General features: G+C 28.7%; 1 protein-coding gene across 1 annotated transcript; it reads right to left on the reverse strand.

The window, feature by feature from the left end:
* Positions 1 to 709: 709 nt before the first annotated feature.
* On the reverse strand, positions 710 to 2483 carry LOC119674467. Its single transcript, XM_038085605.1, has one exon. It carries the CDS (start codon positions 2351 to 2353, stop codon positions 710 to 712), a length of 1644 nt encoding a protein of 547 aa, XP_037941533.1. The 5' UTR covers positions 2354 to 2483.
* Between the last annotated feature and the right edge of the window lie 21574 nt (positions 2484 to 24057).

Raw genomic sequence — 24057 nt, forward strand, 5'->3', positions numbered from 1 at the left:
CCAATAAAAGTTTTTCATTCTGAATATAATGTGTTTTATAGTTTTGATTTTTATACTCACATATGCATACATCATTACGTATATTGTTTAATATATTGCCAAATATATTATTAAATATATTTTTAATATATAACAAAGTATATAAATCACGATATTGCCGTATGCTCCAATAGGAAGCACAGTTAAACACACATCTGTGTATTTGTTATTATTACAGAATTAAAAAAAATTTAAACTGTGAACAGTATATATATAAAATGTCTGTATATATGTACTTGCCTTGTTATTACAGTTGTATTGTACAATTATTTCTTTGTCATATGTATTGAATTATTACTATATAATAAATAAATATCGTCACTATATCAGTACCTGAAGATGACCATAGACTATAGTCAAAATATTGGTGACAATTAAATATATATTTTAATATTAATTGTATATTATTTAAACTATTCACAAATAAAATTTAAAAAATTTAAAAAGTATTTAATTCAATTTTTTAACATATGCATATATTCATATCTGCTAGCAATAATAAATTATTTTAATTTTAAATCCATTATGGTGTGAATAAGAATATTTTATATTTCATAATTAATTCAATGCCATAAACCAGTATAATTTATTTTTAATAATTAATATTTACTTTGACGTATATTTATTTATATTTTAATATATATTATATTAATTTATATTTATTTTAAAATCACTTACCGATTTGTGGTACATCGTACTGCCTCTGTCCTCTCGCTGTTCGCAGCATTAATTGGCTTGCTATGCTATGACTGACCGGTGGTCCACCATAACCACCCGCAACACCTCCGGACATGCTTGAACGTTTGTGACTGGGATGTGCTAATTCTTCATCCTGCTGTTTAATTAGTTCATCTTGCGTGGATGCGCTGAGTGTGTTGCCAGATTTGGTCTTTGCGTCGACATCAACCTTTTTCTTGTCGTTACTAGAATTTTCATTTTTCTCTGATTGATTTGATGTTTGTTGAGCTTTTGTGGAAATTGAAGTTGCACCACTATCAATATCAGCTTCATCTGTAGCTGGCTTTCCATCAACAGAGAAGGAGGAACTTAACTTTGTAGCACCCACATTATCTGCAGATTTGCCAAAATGCTTACTTGCAGTTGCTTCAGAATTGCCAATCGATAATTTTGACAAATGTGGATTATATTGATGTTGTAGCTGTTGTTGCTTTGAGCGTCCAAAAATGTTGCGTTGCAATTTTGGTTGTTGCTGCTGTTGTTGTTGTAGTTGTGCACGTTTGCGTTGCCATTTCTGTTGCATGCGTATATTAAATGCATTTCTCTGTTTGCTATTACCCAATGATGGATTGTGCTCCTGATCAGCTTGTGTTTGTGAATGTTTATGTTGTCCACCAATATCAATTGTTTCTTTGGTATGTGATTTAGCAAATAAATCTTTCCCATTAGATTCAAATTTTTCAATTTTATCATAGGGATTTTGTTTATGATGCGTTCCATAGTAACTGTTGGTAAATGTTGCAGCGGGTGATTCTTCCCAACCTTTATTTTGCTCGGCCAATAATTCATCCAAATACTGATAACCATCCAGATCAGGTAACATATCATCAACATCGGGTACAGACTCCAATTCCATGAAAGTATCCAAATCAATATTTTGATTATCATACTCATGATCAGCGGGCTGTACGATACGTCCATAATCATATTTACCAGGTCGATGTCGTACAGCTAAGCCACCGCCATCAAATTCTTCGGTCGAATCATAGTCATCGTTTTGTGTCGGCTGTTTGACTACATTGCCAAACATTAAATCTCTAGCCTGTTGCATTAATAAAGCCGGGTAGTCAGTTTCAATATCATCGGCTGGTGTCATTTGTATACGACCAGTTATAATGGGACGACCATGATGACCAGTGGCAGCAGCGGCAGTTTGCTTAGCCAAACCAAGTAGCATTAAACGTTCACGTTCCAACTGCGCCATATCAGCCAATTCATCACTAAGCCGACTATGCGGCATATCTAAGCTGCCATGGGTGCTCTTCTGTTGTTGTTTTAAGCCGCTGCTAGAAGCAATGCTACTGCCACTGCTGCCACTATTGCCACTGGATCTGCTACTGCCTATATTGCTGCTACCGCTGCTGACATGTGGTATGTGTTGTTGACTGCCAGCAGCGGTTAGTACACTTAACATATTATTTGCATTAGCAATGTTGCTACTATGCTGTTCACTCTGTATGCCACTGGGTGCTTGATGTATGCCACTATTTCCCGTGTTACCAGTCAGATGCAGTGCATATAAACCGCCATTGATTAGTAACACACAGACAATCGTCTGTACCAGTGAGAAAAGCATTTTCTTTTTATTGCTTTGCTTTAGTTTCTCAAGTAGTCGTGGTATTTTTGTGATATTTTCCTTCACTTTGGGTGAAAAGAGCTCAGTTTGTGATATCTGAGATTCTACTATTTTGATTTAGTAATGCAAGAGAAAATGCGTTACAATTAGTGTTAGTTAAATTTTGAGATTTTGTAGTTAATTGTGCGCAAAGGGACTTTTGCGAAAGGTGTTTGTTTTTTTTTTAAGTTTTGTAATTGCACTACAATTTCGCTAGAAATATTAAATCTCAGCCAAGCTTAAATGTCCACATACTTTAGCGCTCTATTTAGTGGGTGTTGTTGTTTCTACTGTATCTTGTTTGGTTTTATGTTTTCTTGTTTTCTTGTTGAATTTATATTTGTTTTGCTCTTACTAAGCGTTTACTGCTTCCTTATTGTATGTTTTGGCAGAAATATACTTTTCAGCAAGTTTTTCATATACTCTCTGAACCTTTTTGTTAGCCTAATTTGTTGCTTGTTTTTGCCAAAAGTGTGCTTGAGCGCCGTTCCTTTTACGCTTCTTTAAGTATGTTATCCTTATTTTTGCACAGGACATTGACTTGAAGTGCTGCCAAAAGAAATATTTTGCTTACTAAAACTCCGCTTGCTTACTTAACCCAAGTGAGTTTGTGTTTAGATTTAGAATAATTTTCACAATGTTTTTACTGCTCTATGCTCGATTATTTATGTTTTTCGCCCGCCACACTGAGTACTTCCTCTTCCTCTTCTGCTGTCGTTGACTATGATTTGTTTTTTCTTTTTTCTTTTGTTTTTTGTTTTTTGTCTATTTGCTTTTCGGTTTATGCAATTTATATCACCGCTTTACTTTTACTCTGATTTTCGTTACAGACTTCCTCTTTTGTGCTCGAACTACTTACAGAAATCTTTGTTTGGCTGACTTGACTGGTCTGTTGCTGTTTATCTTTTGTCCCACTTGAGCTGATTGCAAATGTTTCGGTCTGTGCGCCTTCTTGGGTCGACTTCGGTAACAGTAGTCGCAGTAGTCGCAGTAGTCACAGTGGTAACAGTTTCTGACTCGTTTTACTTGACGGTGTCAACTAGCCAACTCGTATGTCAACACAGACAAATCAATAATCAATGCTTTGAGCGCTACCACCAATTTCTGTGACGTCTGTACAGTAAGCAAGGAGTCCTGCTCGCTACTTTTGTTACTTTCTTTTACGAAACTTCAATTTTCAACAGAAACTGTGGGATTTCTCTTTTTAGTACGCAACTTTCGGTAACAATTTCGAGCAACAATTTGGGTAGTAAATTAACTACTTTTATGCTATTTCGATAAGTTTAATTTTATTGGGTATGATTAAGTCAATACAATATAGTAAATGTGTCTTTATCTACTTTGATATTAATAATAACGCAGTTTAGTTGAGTTAAATATTCAGTAGACCTACTTTAGATAAGTGAAGAATATTGTATTATACCTTTTTCTCTGCAGCACTTCTTCTCTGGGTTATCTGGGTTTTCTTTATTTTGTGATTGCAACTGGATTTAGATATACTGTTAAGCTTTTTAAGGAACTTTCTGTTATATAATATTGCAAATTTGTAACTGAGCTACGGTTGTTAGTTTTCTTCTTAACTTTTTTTCTTTTTTTCTTTTGCTTTTCTTATATTTTCTTTAATGTTATTATATAATATTAGCTTGACTTAATCTACTTTTCTTCAGAGTTCACGCACTTTTTAACACCAGTTGATTCAGTTTGGTGTTGTTATTTGATTTTTGCTCCTGAGGCTCCTTACAAATAGCTGGTTACTTTTTTTTTCAAAAAATAAAACAAAAAAAACCAACTTATATTATTATTTTGGTTTCTTTTTTATTGTTGTTGTTTTTATTATACTTCAAGTATATTACGTTTAATATTTATGAGCTCTTTTTCACATATACACATGCTCTTATTGTTAATAAGGACTTAGTTCCGCGTACACTTACAGTTTTTGCTTCACTTTCTGAGTTCGTTTTTTGTGTCCTGTTTTTGTGGATTTACGTTTTGGCCAAAAGTTTCAGTTAATAAAACCGTTATATTTTGTTGCACAAAACCAAAAAGTATATTTTACATATATTTTTGGAATATTTTTCGGCTTTTATGTAATTTTATTACATTGAGTTTTTCACACTGTTTTCTCTGTGTCCTCCTCACTGTGGCTATTTTTAACCAAGAACGAACGATACGCTTTTGTCCCAAGAGGTTGGTATGCCTAACCTAACGGTTTTTCTTTACGGATTGGGTTTTGTTTGGTTTAGAATGAAATTATTTTTTTTGGTAAGATTCTTTTTTTATATCTTATTTTTTTGTATCATATTTTTTACATCTAATTTTTTGTATCTTATTTTTTGTATCTTATTTTTTGTGTCTTATTTTTTGTGACTTATTTTTTGTATCTTATTTTTTGTGTCTTTTTTTTGTATATTATTTTTTATATATTTTTGAGTATATATAAATACTATATGCCGACGTTTTGTGTTTATTTTCGCCTTGTAAGGAGTGTGAATGGCTTACACAGCCAGCAATAAGGAACAGCAAATTTGTTTTATTGTTGCCTGCCTTGACGGTTTGTTAGAGTTCTTGAGACTTGAGTCGTCCTAGAGTACCGTATTATAATTTTTTATATATTACTTACATATATTACTGTTGTTGCAAATAGACATAATAGCAAAATCTTTAGCGTTAGGTTGTTAGATTGTTACAAGTGTAAAGGCAAAGATATGAGATATATTGCTATTTGACTTCCTGTTTACTAATTTTTAACTAGCTTTTGACACTTTTAGTTTCAGTACTGTTTTGAATATTATTTTTTCAGTAAATTTGAAATTTTGTTAAAAATTAAATTCAATGGCATTAACACTTTAGAAGAACAACTTAAAAAAATTTTTAATTTTAGAAAGTATATAAAGAAATGTAAAGTTCACTTTTTATTATGAAATAAAATTTTTAAGCAAATGTTAATAAATTAATAATTTTTTTTTTGTGCACTTAACTGTTAACTGGCTTACTGTTGAAATTCAGTGGTTTGAATATGAAAAGCACTTGTTTCAGTATGAATTAAAAATGTTTGAGTGAGTAATATTTTCTTAATATTTTGTTTCTTAACTGTTTGGAAATTTTTACACTTTTAAAATAACAAAAAACACTTTAAGTATTTAAATTATTTTTTTTTTTTAATTATATTTATATCAGCTTATTTTTGAAGGAACTTTACTGTGCCCGTTGTCTTTGATTTTTATTTTTAAATATATATATATATATAATTTTTTTGAATCTTGCTCTAAGCAACTTTTGAAAATGGTTGTTATATATTAAATATAATACTTCTTATAACAACACTAGAATTGTACTGCCTTGCTTTTACTTTTCTCAGACCTATTTAACCGGCACTTAAAATTTTTGAAATAATTTTTTCGCTTAAAATTTTTACTTTAAAAATTTGAATTTTTTTCCAACACTTTTAATTCTTGAAAATATCTTAAAAATGTTCACATTTATTCTATCCGTTTAAAAAATGTCACAATAATTGTCCTTCCTAACGTTTGAACCGACGAGCAAGGACTCGCCGTCTCAGCAGGATTCGCCTGTATGTCTACTGTGTGTTTCGCTGGCTGCTGCTGAAGTCATTCGTATTTCACACTTGGTTTTTTGTCTTTTCCTTTTTATGTATACGTTTTTTATACTTTACTCGCGTTCGTTTCTGTGTTTGTGTGTTTGTGTATGTTGTTCGTTTATACAACAATGTTCGTTCATCTATAGCAGTTATTTTTGTAGTCGCCCGTTGCTCGTGTTTCTCCACGACGACACGACATTTGCGTTTGTATGCTCAACGCTAACAAATTACTTGCTCAACCACTTGTTTTTAACAGGAAAACCGTACTAAGTGGAGATTGTGTAGAGAATTTTCAAATCGCCCGCCGCCACCCTGCAACTCCTAAAGACAACTTGACAGAGCATTCGAACGAACGACTGTAGCCGGTCGTTCGTTTCGTGTGTTGCCTGCCTTGTGTGAAACCAAACAACTACAGACTTAAATTTAAAAATGTATTCCTCTTTTGGTGTACACGCGCATTACAAAATTTTCCTTTAATATTTTTTTTTATTTTCATATTTGTTATCCTTTTAATATTTGAGTGACAACATTTTAGGTTGGGGAATACTTTTCGAAGAATTTTGTAGAATTGAGAATTATTTTGACTTTTGATAGTCTTTTCTGCTAACTGCAAATAAAAATGTGAGAACTGACAGTTAAGTTTTAAATTCAAATAAATAAAAATAAATAAATTTACTATATAATATTCTTTTGAGAATTAAAAATATAAAATTTCACTAATTATTATTAAAAAAATAAAAATCGACTATTAAATTTAAATTCAAATTAATAAAACTAAATAAAGTTAATATAACATACTTTTAAAAATTATAAATAATTTAAATTTGAATTCACATTAATAAAAATTAAATTTTAATTCAAATAAATAAAAAATAAATAAATTTAATATAACATACTTTTAAAAATTAAAAATATAAAATTACAGTGATTGTTAATAAAAAAGAAAAAGACTATTAAATTTAAGTTTGCATTAATAAATATTAAAAAATTAAAAATAATTAAATCAAAAAAATTAAAAATAGATAAATTTAAATTAAATTTCAAATATTTTTAATAATTAAGACTATTAAATTCTGCTAATTGCAAATAGAGAATTAATAAGTTATTTTACTGTAAAATTTAAAATTCGAGAAAACATTTACATTTAACTTAAAATATTTTCAAAAATTAAAAATATCAAATTCTACTAATTGCAAATAAAAACAAGACAAAAAAAAATAGAATGGTATGTAATTTAAAATATTTTTGAAAATTAGAAATATCAAATTCTACTGATTACAAATAAAAAAGTAATAAATAACTGTTAAATTTAAAATTCAAATAAACAAAGATATATAAATATAATTTAAGATATTTTTAAAAATTATAAATATTAAATTCTACTGATTGCAAATTAAAAAATAATAACTGACTATAAAATTTAAAATTAAAATAAACAAATATAAATGAATTAAAACTAAATTTAAAATATTTTTAAAAATTAGAAATATTAAATTCTATTGATAACAAATAAAAAACTAATTAATGACTGTCAAATTTAAAATTGAAGTAAACAAAAATAAATGAATTTATTTATAAATCTTTTTAAAAACTAAAAAAATAATAACTAACTGTTATATCAAAAATTCAAGTAAAACATATGTAACTTCAAATTTTAATTTAGAATACTTTTAAATATTAAAATGATAATTAATAAACGCTTATCGGTTCAAAATATTAACAGTTTGAATTGTAGAATTCCATTACATAAGTAAATATATTTAACAATTGTTCCAACAAATTGATACAGTGGAAGTTAATGGAATAAAGAAGAAGAATGTACGTATTATGTATATTAAGTACATTCGGCAGCTCCGAATTGCAGCAGAAAATACAAAATCTCTTGCTAAAGTCTGTAATTTAAAGATATTGTGGAAGAATTCATTCTATTAATTTGGGGAAAAATTGAGATTAATAGAGTTAGTACCTAGAAGTCTAAGATTATCTAAACCAGAAGGCATGGATGTGGTATAGAGGAAAAGGAGGTATCATATGAACGAATAAAAGCCATTAATGTGGCTTAAACCATAATAAATGGTGTTGTTTAAATCTCATAACTATTCAAACTTTTAGACTTTTATACGATCAGTGCTGTATATCGCCGCAAATTTAACTCATAATAAGATATAATAGAATTTCTAAATTAAAAACGAAATACAATTTGATTAATAAACGCAATAAACAGAAATAATTTTATACTAATTATTATTTAAATAAAATTTTTACTTATTTTTATTAGTATTGTATAACAATAAATCTTAAGGATTGCATTCATTTATTTAAGATATTAAAACAATAATACCTTAAATCATAAAAATATATAAATGGTAAATTAATTTATTTAAGTATTTTATATATGACAGTAATATTTCTTTTATTAGATCTTTAATATAAAATTAAATTGGTGTTTTAATTGAAATTATTTTATTTGTAAATTATTTGTTTAATTTGTGTTTATATATAAAAAGGTTAGTAATACTGTTGTCACTTACAGCAATACTTTAACATTTTGCTGTTAAAGTTTCCACTGTTATATCTAAAATTCTGTAAAACTCATTGAAAATAATTTTATATGAATTTCTCATTCATATATAAACATGTTCATATTCATATATATGTTTATATTCATAAGTGAATATTTGTTAGTGTTGCTAATAGTTCAATACAAATTTGCATTGTATCTGGAGAGCATAGAAAAAATGCGTAGGTGTACGCTTCTCATATTTCATTGAGTTTTCAAAAGCTCTCTTTAACAAAACAAAAATATTGTATTGTGGAAATAAAGTTTAGTATAAAATTGGAGAGTTAACAAAATCTGACAGTTGCAAAATTTTAAATTGTATACACAAGAAATTACATAGTAACAAATACAACCTATAGAACAGGTTGCAAAATGACGGCAACAAAAAGCCGGCATATCGTACAATTTGTTGCTCTTCTCTACTTGTCTCAGAGTAGAGTCAAATCTACAGCAAAAAGTCAGCTGATATTCCTCCAAAAGAATAAGGAGCAAAACACAATGACGAAAATCATATGTCCTCGCCTATTAATAACATACACTTGTATACTTCCCCTACGAGAATGCACAGTGCTATCACAGGTCCTACCACAAGTGAAATGCACTTGATGGTTAGAAACTGTTCATTGCTAAACCCAAACTCTGAACTCAATACATTCTTCTTCGCATACCATAAAGCATAGACAGATGATTGCTCAAACTAGTGATTCACTGCGATTGCGTTGACTTTGGAAATTTTACTTCAATGTTTCTCGTATAACTCGTACTCTCCAAATACACGTAGATGAGGAAATTTCATTGAACAAAATTCAATCTGGGGAAATTATGTCCATACTTGTTGACTCAAGTTTGTGTGTTTGTTTGTTATTTCGATTTTTTTATATGTATTTTTTGCATCTTTTTTTTATGCTTTTTCTAACAAAATTTGTTGTTGCATATTGCAGATTGTTTTTGTTATTCTCATTGTATCTCATTGTTAACCATTCTTCAATCTCCAAAACGGGCGCATTATTTTACCCTGGTCAGTGGGTGCGCCACTAGTATGACACCTACGTAAATCTGTGACGTAAGCGTAGAACGAGTAAAGTCACAGTCGTCAGTCTTCGTTGTTGTTTATCGTAAAGTACCGAATATCAAAAAAAAAAACAAAAACACTGCGAAATATTTTGAGTATAATACATACATACGCACACACACACACACAAACACTCCCTATTTTAGAATAAAACACATTCAGTTCTAGGTACTGCGACAATCCAGTACCAACGGCAACCACAATTTTACGAGTTGCCGTGCGTTAAATTCAGGCGTTTATTCGCAGAAGCGATAAACATAAAATATGTAATATATTTTTTATTAAGAGGCCTGTTTTTATATATCATTTATGTAATGATATTATTAATATTATTAATTCATTATTAATTTAAATATTTTTGTCACTTTTGTTAGAAAATTATTGCGGTTTTGTTATATCAAGCAACAAAAACTTCTTTATATATTATAATAGTATAATATTAATATTAAAATAATGATATGTGTGGTTATATAATAAAAATTTGAAACTAAATTTCAAATTTTTTTTTCATATAAAAAAATTTAAATATTCTATATAAAAATTTTTGAATAATATATTTAATATTCAATTAACTGTTTATTTGAATTACAATTTCAAAGAGCTCAGGCGCTTACGTCCTACTATTCATACTGTCCGATTTAACAGTCTTAGTATATGATATGGTACCATAACTGGTACTGCTACTTAGTACCAGTACCGCCATTCATAACTCCATTTTTGTCTATATATTGATGTTCTTATTACTGCCAACACAAACTATAAAAAATCTAATTTAAAGCTTTACAACTTCTGAATCTCAAACTAATGGTAATATTTAAAACAGAAGAGAAATACACTTATAGTTACAAATATAGGAAAAACTACTTGCTTCATTATATTCTCACTCAAATTTGGACCAGTTATATATTGTTAAACAATATAGTTGAAAGTTATGTGTCATTTTTAATAGTTTATCTTGTTTAAAAGAATTTTGGAAAAAGAAAAGTTTTAGTATCAAAATTTGGCTTAAAAGGCTGAGCAAAATACCCTAACACATTTTTTCAACTACATACATGATATAAGTGGTAGCACTTTTTGCAGATATAAATGTGGCACACTAAGACCCCGATAGTTATACATACATGTCTATAATTTAAAGATAAGATTAGAACCCACTACAAATCTTAAATAGACTGGATTTTGTTTAGAAGGCAGAGCACAATATCCTGATTAGCACATACATGATGTAAGTAACCGAAATGGACTGCATGCATTTCAATTATTATTTATTAAACTAAAAGATTATTACAGTGCTATAAATCCCAAACATTTCTGAAGTGCTTTAGTTCAATGATTTAATAATTCAAAAATTGTGGATCAAATTCTGGTTGTGGACTCTAACATGTTTTTATAATATGCACTGTTCAAATTAAGTGAAATATGTAATTCTTTATGAAATTAACATAAAAAGTACAATTTTACAACGTGATATTTTGAGAAGTAGGCATCAGCGATTAATGAGTTAATGGAAAAATTTGTTCAGAATAGTAAACTTACAAAAATCCGTCATCACATTGCTATCTTATTATAAAAACATATTACAATTGTAATTAATTTACTAATAAGTAATCAATTGAAAATGATGGTTCATAAACATCCCAGGATCTGGGCAACAGAGTCGAGGCAGTACATACTGTAAGTTTATGGCATCGTCATAGTAAAGGCATATATATTCCATATTTCAATCTTTTACATGAATAAAACTGATAATCATGTAGCTGTAGAGATCAGAAACGACAGTTTATACCGCACCTTCATCAGTTTTAAAAAACAATCGACTTGTTACACTTCTAGACCAAAATTTCTACAATCTTGCCTAATATATTTACCAAGAAGAAAATAATTCACATCATAGAAGAAAGATTCATCACTGAATGTACCAGTACAGAATTATACTTTTTGTGATAAATCTGACATATCGCACTTCTAGACCAAGTAATACACTATTCAGTAACTTCTTGCAAATTCAATGGTCATTCTACGATTTCATGTATATTTTTAATATCTCTAATGTGACCATCTACCAAGAAGAATACGATTCACATTACTGAACCAAAACAGAATCATCCTTTTTGTACTAAGTTTCCACAATTTTAATACATTTAGTGCTTGTTCAGTGATCCGTATTATAAAATGGTGAGTTTTACAATAAATCATGATAACCTGAACCATAACATTTGGCATATATCACCAAAACATTACTCGCAAACCAAGACCAGAGAATAGATAACGCTTTATATAAATTTATTAAACATAGGAAGAATACACTGTTGTATATTTTTAACTAACTAACTAATTAACTATACGTATATTTTAATAACTATATAAAATAGAACTGTCGTAAGCAGTTTTTCGTAATTATTTTTCTTTTTTCCTATAAAAGTTAATTTTCTACACAATGCAATTAAGCCAATAATTCAAATTACCACTGGAATATCTTGACCAAGTACAGTTCAAATATTCTAAAAATTTATACAAATGAAGTAAAATTAAAGATTCCTGGTAATAATATGAGATACGTCATTAGTATGAATACGTCATTAATAAATTCATATTTTGTGAAGTACTACATATTGATATTTTGAAATTTAAATATCCTTTTGTTTGGAGCACAATACAACAATAACAACATATATAAAATTTAATAAATTACTCAAAAATTCAGTAACAGAAGTTTTCTTCTTCCTGCGGAAATATCTTGAATATCTTAAAAATTTGATGACGATTTTTGGATTTCCATGCCATTCTATTCAACAATAAAACACACAATTTAAATGGGCAAAGTGCCCTAACTTTCGTTAAAACGTTTAAAAACGGATTTGACATATTTAAATATTTTTTAATTTTTTCTATTTTTATGTGATTGTATGTACATATATTTGTACTAAAAATATATAGAAGCTAATAAAAAATTCTATTTTTAGTTAGATTATTCGCATTAAAATTCATAAATTAAACATGCGATGTCCCTACGCATATCCTTTGAATTTTCTATACCCGTAATAACAGTCGTCATAAGTCAAGCGGCAATAATTTCTTATTCCAGATATTGGTTGATATACGGAATAAGTAAATCAGTATTTTGCAATGGTATGACCGAGGAGAGAAAGCTCGTAAAAAGGACGTATCTCTCCCCGTCAAGGACAGCAATTGAGAAAGGGGATTGGAACGCAGTGCGACAATATTAATAATGGCTCCACATGAAAAGATAGACATTTGACTACGTTATTAGGCAAAAATATATAAAAATATATATTTCGTTACATTTTTGTTTAAGTTTATTTGAAATCAATAAGTAGATGAAAGAAAAATAAGTGAATTTTTATACGTCATTCAAGTTGGCAAGAGAAACGTACTTAACTATCACTTTTACCAATAATGAAATGCAACAAAAATTCGACATTTGACATTTGCCTTGAAATTAGTAAACAGTTTAATTAAGACTTTAATGAATGTTATTAATTCTAACATGGTGAACTAATAAATTATTCGTTTAATTTAACTTCAAATTAAATGTAGATGCCGGTATAATTTAGAATGATTTCTATAGAAAAATTCTAACAAGAGCTCATATTGAGTTCATGCTAATCGATTTAGTAAATCTTCGTACACTTATTAAGATAATTGTAATGAATAATATAACAATATTATAATTTGAATCAATTGAAGTTTTGACTGGTCATATACACAAAAACAAGAGTCGAGAGTGTACAAAAGTACATCTAAGACAGAGCGCTGATATTGTTTGATTGTGGAAATATTCACACTCATACAGAATTGGAATCCCTTAAGTCAAATATTATATACTGTCAAAAAGATGTGCTTAGCTTCACACTATATTTCTGTGAATTCAACTGAATAATTCAACGGAGCTCCTCTTACAATGGATCACACAAACACTATCACAGACACTATATAGTAAAAAATGTTTATACACTAACTCGTATGGGTATTGCTAAATACCCATATTCAATAGTCGTTGTACATAATAATGGATTTAAAAAATGCAAATTTAAAAAATGCAAATTCTAAAGATTGAACTCCAATCCCTTTTAGTAGTAAGTAGTGTAAACTAACGCATATATTTTCTGAGGTATATAAAAAAAGCATTTTTGCGAATGACTGCAATATCTTATAAATGATACATTTAATCACAAACAAAAAATTTGCATACTATTTTTAGGTTTAGTTACTTTTCGATTATTACTGAACTATCTTACTTCCTCAATTGGTCATTGCAACCGTTTAACCACATTTAGGGGTGTCCACCTATCACCTTTTTGTTGTGAGCGTTAGAGTTATCATGCGGTCATAAGATGCTCATTACTTTAACTTTCCACCTCGAAAAGAGGCTCTTTATTCAGTATTAAATTAATTATGGAGTATTATGATCAGCCAGAAATATAGAACTGTTATTACATGTGATCTTTCCACTTTTAAGGAGGTCACTTTCTTCAACCGTTTCCTTCTTTACTTTGTGAGCCTTATCGTCAGTCAGATATATTAAGCCATGATAAGGTACTCTATAATTCATGTCAGCAAATGGTGTCAGCAGCTATTAAGTAGCACTTATAATGAACAAGCAGTTAATTAAAAGGTGTCTTTCTCAGTAGAGCATCTTACCCTTTAATTAGATTTGAAAATAATTTTTAAATCTTAGTGTTCGTGTATTATTCGTTAAAAAAATGGGCCTAAATGGATCGTTAGGGACAGTATTGCATATAATCTTAACTACTAAACATATAATCTCCGACATCGACCAGTCGTTCCGCACGATGACATTAAAGTAATTCATGATGGTTAAAACACAATTCAAATTTAGTTATGTCTCCCTCTGAATAAACTTTTTAGATCCATATAAATATTAGGTACTATGAATATTAAATGATATGTAGAATGGTTATTTAGAGTTGATGTCCTCGTTTTTCTTCTTCCTCCTCTAAATACCTTATTCTCTTTCCACCGTATTCATCATAGTTAAGCTGAAAAATATTTTTTGTGAACAGCTTCACGAAAAAATGATCGTATGGTCTTATTGAACTGCTGTCATAGTTTTTAATCTATGACTGTCACGATATATTTTATCTACCACGACCGCGTCTTCCCTCAGTTCTGCTTCAATGATTTACTTAAGTCCACTGTAATTTTCTGGGTGTCTTAAGATATGGTTAAAGTATTTTAGTTTTACTATGTAAAAAAATTTCTGTTTTTTGTTGTTAAAGCGTAAAAGTACTGACAAATTTTTAATATTGTCTAGATTTGATATTAGATATCATATCTTTAATAAACACCACACATTTAAAAAATGTTTTTTTTTTCATTTCTTTATAAATAATTAATTTGTTTATTAGTTTCACTTTATTATGATATCAAAGAAGGAAAGGAGCCCGAATATTCTTGCGTGGGAAGCTATTTTGATTTCTAATATACATACTTGTCTAGTGTTAGTTCCATATACTTCACGTTCACATCCCATTTTAACTTTTTGTAAACATTATAGGATCATCATTTGCCTTGTTATCAAAAAATTCAATTATATATCAGATGACCTAAACTGCTCCATGTCAAGAATAGTCATAAATTTTTATTAATTTAAATTCAAACACAAATTTGTCTTACAATTCGTGCAGATACGAATATTTTGATTACGTATCTGACATAAATCTTTTGGGCATACCAAAGTATCTGAGTCAACACCAACCACACGAACTGGAAAAATATCACTAAAATTTATGACGGATGTTGTGAAATAACAATTTTATAACAATTTTTTTTTGTTTTTTGCAATAGTAAAAATTTGAAGTTATTACTGCGCTAGTGGCGTCAAGTGCTCTTTTTACTGTGTGGGTCAGAATTACATTTAGGCCATAAACATTGGTCATGATGCGTGCTTCGTCCAAGAATATCTATCATTGTAAAGCAATACACAGAAACTTTATCGCCCTGAGCATGTATTTTTCTGTGATGTCCTTTTGGGCTTTTATACGTCGTACCGAAAAGCAAGTGTGAGCACAAGATTTGTTTGTGTCACTCATTTTGTCAGCTTTGGTGACTTACTCGAAAGATTTCCCATAAATCTATCCTGTTTGGTTATGTACACAAATCCCTTGATATGTACTTTTCGTCGCTTTGCTTTTTCAGTATACCGAGCAATGAGTTTTAACTAAACTGTGGGCAGTGATTTGCTTTTGATTTTGATGAATATATTTTCTAGTGTATTAAATTATTTTAATTAATTTATAGAAATCTCAGTTATAGCCTTAGGGTAGAAATAGTAGATCCCTTCTGACATTTAAAGGCTTTAAAAATATTATATTTCTCTTGAATTTGTTAAATCAACAGCTAAATGCCTTGGAACTTTATTTCAAATTTGATTTAGAATTTCCTTAGAAATCTTAAAGTGTTCTTAAAGTATTATTAAAAATGTCTGATTTGTATTAATAATAACAGATTATACCATAAAATGTTGTAAATGTGGCAAATGTTTCAACAAAAAAAAGACATATTTTCTTTTCCCAGTAATTGATATTATTTTAAATACAAATATAGAATTTGATACTACCAAATGAAAATTGATATTTTAACTTTATTTGCTAAATACTTATATTTAATTAAAATTATTGTGTAACATAATTTGATTTAATATTTAGTTAAAACTTTTTTACCTAGTTAGGCAAGTATTATTATTAATAAAAATCTATATGATATTTAATACTTCACAATTTTGTGAAAACTTATATCCTAGACTTATATATAAATATATACTTAATTATCACTTAATTCTAAATATTTATATATACTCTACTCACATTATTAGAATGAAATAAATATTATAATTAAGAAAGCATTATTTTTAAAGCAAAAATCTATCTTACTTTCGGATATTAAATTTAAATAATTAAAATTTTTTTTAATTTAACTACTATTAAAAGATATTCACAACTGTAGAATTTATCTTAGTTTACGAAATTTAATTTAAAAAAAATTTTTTTTCAATTGAAGTTTAGTAAAGCATATTGACAACTATAGATTTTGCTCATACCCTACAATTGTCAAAATAGGTAATAATCTAATAGTAGTAGTATTTTAGCTTTACTTTACTTCATATTAAATTTGTTGTTTTACATAGTAATTCATAACAATTATATTATATATATAAAGCTTACAGCTATGGCACTTTAGCTGTCTGCCGGATCCAATATGTTTCTTTTTTTAACTTTAATCAAATCAAAATGAATCCGAAAAATGTGAATCAGAAGATATAGTAACGTCATAAGATTGAACAATTTAAGCCAGAATAGCGGTATTGTATACCAAAGTTCCTTGGAGCTCAAATACTGGCTTTATGTAATACAACGGACTAACGTTGTTCAGCATTGTGGACCAGTAGGACCCCAAAAAGAACCACAGTGGTCAATGTGCGAACAACGCTGAAAAACAGCTACTCCAATGAAAATCAACCAAGTGATAAGACTGTACATTTATTCATTATTAAGTTTATTAGTTCATTAATTTCACAGGATCAAAGCACGGTCAAGTTTGTAAGAATAAATGCCACAATCATTTTTAATTACCTGCTAACCAAATATGGTTACTACCAATTAAGGAGAAACATGAATTTCTCTGCGACAAAAATAATTATACCATACGTCACAACAAGAATTTTCCCAAGTACACAATGACTTACCAGCATCAATACTGTGATAGTTAATAGGTTCTTCTCTATTTAAAAAAGTTGAATGTTATGGTTTTTATACAATTTGTACCAAATAAGGCTTGATATCTAACAGAAATCTTCAACTTACCAGGTTTTTGTAGCTATACTCAAATAGTTTTGTTCAATTGTGATTGGCACACCAATATTCGAGAAATGCATATCAGAAAGCTAAGTTCCTATTTTAGTAAGTTTACTCGCCCTGAAGACGTGCTTGTGGTCAGATACCTATTTGATTTTGACACTGATACATTAGCTTATTAAAAGAAGCCTGACATTTTCGAGTAAGGACATAAGGCTTATTATTAGTCCTAATGCTGATGTACATGAGCGTGTATAGCATTGGTGCTTTGCATATAGGATTATTATATATTGTAGATTGTACTGCACAATACTCAATACTACATTATTTACTGTAAACGGAGTAAAATTAAAGTACCGTCCATTTTTGGACTATCAAATTGGACTATTTTTGAATTGATTCCGCACCTTGGTTTTTAGGTATGCTAAACCGCTTATTTTTCCAATAACAAAATTTTACTTATCTTATCACAAAATTATTAAATTAAAGATTATTATTCGTATGATTTTCGGTTTTAATTTTGTATATTATTTTAATACTATTAATTCAGAAATCTTCTCAATACAATATATGATAAACTCAAATAATCGATCTCGCCAATTTGCTCTTATCACTTATTAGTATAGTAATGCCGTTTTCGATTAGTAAATCTGGGGTAATTTTTTCATTCGAAATTCACTTTCAGTGCAATATTTATTATTGATTGGGTAATCTCGAGCAAAATGTGTAACACTTGAGAATAATTAAAAGACTCTAGATATTTTGCTAGAGTAGTGGGATTACCCTGAAATTCACAGCTATATTATATGACTTGAAAAATAAAATGTGTTTTGATTCGATATAGGTATGTACTTATGAAAAATAGAAATGTGAACTCACTCTACTATAAAAACGTAAGATTATTCTTTCATTCTTTAAGTACCAGTCAATTTCAGACTTGCAATTTTACGGTGAAATAAATAGTAAAAACTGAAATAAAACATTCTCATTAAGTAAATGAGAAAAGTTTAATATTTATATATAAAATATTCTATTTATATTAAAAAACATTCTAATGTTGAGCCTTTTCCGAATTAGTGCATCTGAGCATTTTTAATCTTTGATAGCTGGGGGGTTTCTGCAGAGTCCCACCCATTTAACTGACTAATTTGTGATGCACCGCACCATGGACCGAAATGATTAAAGTATTCGATTTGGCATAAAAAAATTTGACAGATCTAGAGTAAATCTAGTTGGAATCTAGATTCACTACATATAAGTTGTACTTAAAAATTATTTTTATGGAACAAAAATTAATAAGTGAATTAATATATTAGTTTTAAATTTCATTCTTTAATATAAAATAATTATTATTATATTAATTATTATTAAATTTATATAATTTTTTATAGAGTTTTAATTTTTTTCTTAATGTTGTAAATATTAATTAATAACATAATAATTTAATTTTATTTTAAATAATTATTTTAATAACCTTTTTTATATATAATAAAAAACATTATTCAAGTGAACTTTTGTGTTACTAGATTTGGTTAAAAATAGCAAAATTTAATTCTAAATTTAAAGCCTAAACAGAAGCAAGTAAACAATTAACATAAGTTAATTAAGTAATTAAATTTAACGAACTTTACGCAATTTATTTCACCAAAGCACCAGTTTAATGAGAATAAGTCTAAGAACAGAGCATAAATAGCGGAGGAAAACTCAACTTCTTGACACCGTTCGGTAGGGTAACCCTCGCAGTTTGCGTATTTGTTGCGCTTAATCCAATTAACATTTTCAACAAGGATTAAACATTGATTTGCGTATGTGTCAGTGAGCTTAATATATCGTCGCACACAATGTCATGTGATATTTAACCTAGTTTCTCTATTTGCTGTTTCTTCTTCTTCTTCTACCGCCTTTTCGATAGCAGGCATTATGCAGTTCATTTCAACATTTCAGAAAGCAAGTCACAATTCAACAAATTCATATCGACAACGAAATTTTTTCGACAATCACAGCACACGGAACGCCGGCAACGTTCCTCGTCGAACATTCACAATTGATATGAAAAAGCTTTGCTGTTAATAAGAAACATCATTTTACGTTTGTCACTTCTAATTTCAAGCTCCTCAGATACTTTCTCTGTCTCATTGTACTTTCTCTGATGTGGGCTTAGCATTATTACGCCTGTAATTTATCCTGCCGTAAATGTTGAGCTCATTCAAGATATAGCAATGGAATTGCGACTAAATTTTACGTAGCAGAAACTCTAATTACAATATTTCTCACTTACCTTGAGGTGATTCAAATGAAGTAATTTTCTGTGCAAGTACCTAAGTAGGTCCTTTTGTAACGCAGCTATTTTTGGTTTAATAGAAAATAGAAAAAAATTTAATGTATAAAAACATCTTGAATTGGTACTTAAAATTCCTTCAAGTAAAATTTAATTATGCTAAACGCAAATTTTATGAGCTTCTAGACTAGCATTTGAAGTTCTCGTATTTAATTACATTGAAATGCGAACAATGACAACAATTTGCTCAAAATAAAAATAAATATACAATTTCAATTAAAATTACTTTAATATCACTCTGCACTTACAGTGATTTTCTTTTATGTCATCTTTAATATGTACTCAGTTTTCTTCACAGTTATTTAATCTTATGAATAACATTTAAATATGATTATGATATATGAGTAAATACAAGATAGAATGTTAGAGTAAAATAGCTATAATATAAGAAGTAAAGTAAATATATTATAATAATAAAATAAAAAAATATTTAATAAAATACTAGTACATATATATACATTATTTTATTACTAACAAAGTTAATTTAAAAGAAAATAGCGTATTCAAATCGATAGATCTTCAACCGCAGTTGACAAGGAAAATAAGAGTTTTTAGTTAATCAACCCTTTATACGTGTAGAGCATAAAATTGTTATACTAAAATTGTCATAAACTTGTTAATGCATCAAAGGATATAAACTATATATTTATTTATTTTTTTGACAAGACTGAAAAGACAAATTAGTTTATTTATGTCCTCGTCAGTCCGTTTGTACGTCATTTAAGACTAATGAATGACGTATACACGTCTTTTAGTTTTCTGACTAATTGAATGAAACTTTGATACTTAGCTTTTAGATTGCCCTTATCGTGTAGTACCAAAGATTAAATTAAATTGTAATAAAAAATTCATTTACAAATATGGATAAAATATTACAGAACAAAAATCTATGACGTAATAAAATTTCAACATACACAAAGCTGTAAATATATTTTTTTGTCAAATATTTAAATTACCTATAAAAGGTTAGGCATGAGGTAAAAAAGATGCAAAGTGCGTTTATCTTAGGTACTTGTTGTAAAATGTACCTATTCTAATACTTGAATATTTAATGAAATGAGACCATTTTTGATTTATAAGTATGCCTCAATAGCTTGATTAATTTATTGTTTTTGATAATCTAATGAGTATTCCAATATCAATTTTTAATAGAACTTCATTATCCAAGAAGCAAAATTTTTCAAGAAACATAGCCTAATTCACTCGATATTACTTTTCCATTCTTTTAGTATAGACCATAAAAATGAGCAATTAGAAATCCAAGCCTTTATAAATATATATATGTGTGTTAGGAATTACACGTAAATGAATCCAAAACGTATAAAGTGAAAACTTGTTAATTCTTCTTTACCATATTGGCATACATCACAAAAGCTATCGATTAGAAAACCAAATATTTGTAAGTATCTCTCTATTAAAAAGGTCGGTTAATGAGTGAAATAATAAAGATTTATTCAAGTGGTTTTAATATGGCAGCACTGATTCAGTCACGTAATTTGAACGGTTCTGTCATCCAAAACATTATATACTTAGTTCATATACTGAATATGTTCGATCATTAAACACACACTGAACTTGTTAAATTTGTTAAAAATTATGCCAAAATTATGACAATTATTATTATTGGTGAATATGTCATATCTGTAAAAAGTGAAATAATGTTGCCAACTATCATATAACAGTTTTTGTTGAAGTTGGCTATACGTGGTTGATTAGTTATGTTAGTTTGAGTGGCAGGTCAGTAGATATTCTTAATTAGCGAATATGTACCACATTCCTTGCATAATTGCTCATCGCATACTGTTTGGCTATAACTGGTTGATTGGTTAGTTGGACTGACAGGTCAGCAGATATCTTTTCACTTTCCATAACTAGCGATTATGGGCCACTTTATTCGCACATTGCTCGCAAGACCTCGAAAGAGAAAAAAAGAAAATAATAACTGAATCTATCTTAACGGATTTAGGTAATTTATTTATCTATTTAGGATATATATATCTTTAATCCTTACACATGAACAACCTTACAAACTTTCAAGAAGTAATTTCCTATAAACCAAGTTTCATTAGGTAGTCTAAGGTAGTAGTTGCAAGTTGGAAATGGCACAAAACATTCAACACCTAACCCGTAATCCATTTTTGAGCCATTCGTTAAAATCGACACATCATAGTTTACTTAGAAGTTCCTTATTTTCTACACAATTCTTAAGGAAAATAAAAATTGTCAAATCTTCGTTTTTAAGCTGTAAGAGCTTGAGAATAAGTATTAACAACTCTGCATAATCCCACGAAAAAAGTCAATCGGTGACAAATAATATGGTGATTATCGTGGTGACTATCTCACATTACGCATTAATACAGTATTAAATTGCATTTTCCTGCTGAAATCATATTTTTTCCACATTTGATCTTAATTTCATGGTTAAAAATATTGCGGATGTTGCGATTATAATTAGTGGCTTGTGTCAAACCCTTATTAAGGGTACAGATCTTTTGCATTAATACAGAATTAAAATGCATTATCCAGCTGAAATCATACATTTTCCACGTTTGGTCTTAATTTCACAATCAAAAACATTGTGGATATTGCGATCATAATTAGTGGCTTGTGTCAAACCTTCGTTCAGGGTGTTGGTCTCTCGCACGTCCAAACCAAATGCTAAATACAGTTATATGTAGTAACTTTTTGTGGACCCAATAATATTTCGACTGTTACTTGTAACTTTTTACTTCCTGAGATATTTATTGACACAACAACCTAGTGAAAAAAGCCCTATTACTAAATAGCAACAAATTGTTACAATCAAGATAAAATCTTTACCTATACATGTGACGTCATAGATAACAGTTCAGTTCAATAGACATCAGAACCATATAAGCAAATAGTTTTTATTGCAACAGACATGTAAACCAATGTAAGCTTCTCTGTTTAGCGTTTAATTAACAGTAACTACTAAAGTTTTAATTAAGTTTTTTTAATAATCGTAATATCGAGTCCGTTATTTATAGAATATTTTTCTTCTAAACAATAAGTTTTTCTAAACAATAAACAATCGTTATTAAAAGGTAAATGTTGAACCTATTTTAGTAATTGTCAAAAGAATTTATTCAAGTTTGCCTAATAGTTTAATTTTAACACAAATTATAAAAAGAAATACGTAAAATATGTTATAAAAGTTCTTGGAATAACAGTGTTCTCCCAGAGGCACTTTACATCTATTTTCAAAATCACTTAAGTCTGAAACTTTTGCTTAGTCTCTAACATATTGTTTCATGCCGTGTGTTTGTAAAATTAATGTACCTTTTCACAAGTGCACCCAAGAGAACATAATTACCTACCTCTTATATACGTAAGTATATATTTATTATTAAATATTGCTCTCAAAACTTTCACTGCACAAAGAACCTATATTTTTTATTCATTTAGGCGTACCAAATTTGTTAAGAGATTTTAATTTAAATAAAAAGAAAGCAATCAAGCTGAAAATTAAATTTGAAAGAGCAACTCAGCAGTGAAAGTAAATTTGAAGCACTTCACCTTTTGCCTTTAGGATATATCAATTTTTACTTAAACTTTATTTTACAATATTTGACTTCCTTCACTGTAGGACTCACCGTCGTGCCAAAAGATTTGCAATATATATTACAGAAAGGATATGTTTATTATGAAATGAATACTTGTCTAGACGAGGCAGTAAGTAACCAATGAGCCAAGGACCCAATGCACATATGCAAAACAGAACACCTAAACTCTTTACGGCATGTCAGTGTCAAATTAAGGCATCAGAGTTCTTCGAAATTCAATTTCATACTTTAAGATGTATGAAAAGTTAATTTACTAACAAGTACCCATAAGACTTACATATATTATTTATATATCAAAAAATATTAAACAAAAGAAATTGCTTTACATAAAAAATTGTAGATGTATTATATTGATATGAAAAAAAAAACATTTACATATTTTATGATTATTTTCATAAAAATAAACGTGTGTGTAATTTTTATTTTCTTATTATATTTTTTTACTCTCCATTATTTATTTAATACGAGGGCGGTTTGATAAGTCAGTGTTTTTTGAATTTCCCGTGAAGTGACACCAAATGCAACAGTGCTTCCGTCAACTCTAATCTACCAGTGGGCAACTTTCTAATTTTGAGCAAGCTACGTCGTTCAATTGGTGTTTGATAGCCGTTCAAAGCAGACAACCTCGTGAATTCTTACGAAAATGGAAAAAAAGTGAATTTCGGGTGCTGAGTAAGC

This window comes from Teleopsis dalmanni, chromosome 2 (assembly GCF_002237135.1).
Source record: "Teleopsis dalmanni isolate 2A chromosome 2, ASM223713v2, whole genome shotgun sequence".
NCBI lineage: Eukaryota > Metazoa > Arthropoda > Insecta > Diptera > Diopsidae > Teleopsis > Teleopsis dalmanni.

Coding starts and splice junctions, on each gene's coding strand:
- LOC119674467 (XM_038085605.1), bottom strand. CDS start 2,353: ATGCTTTTCTCACTGGTACAGACGATTGTCTGTGTGTTACTAATCAAT.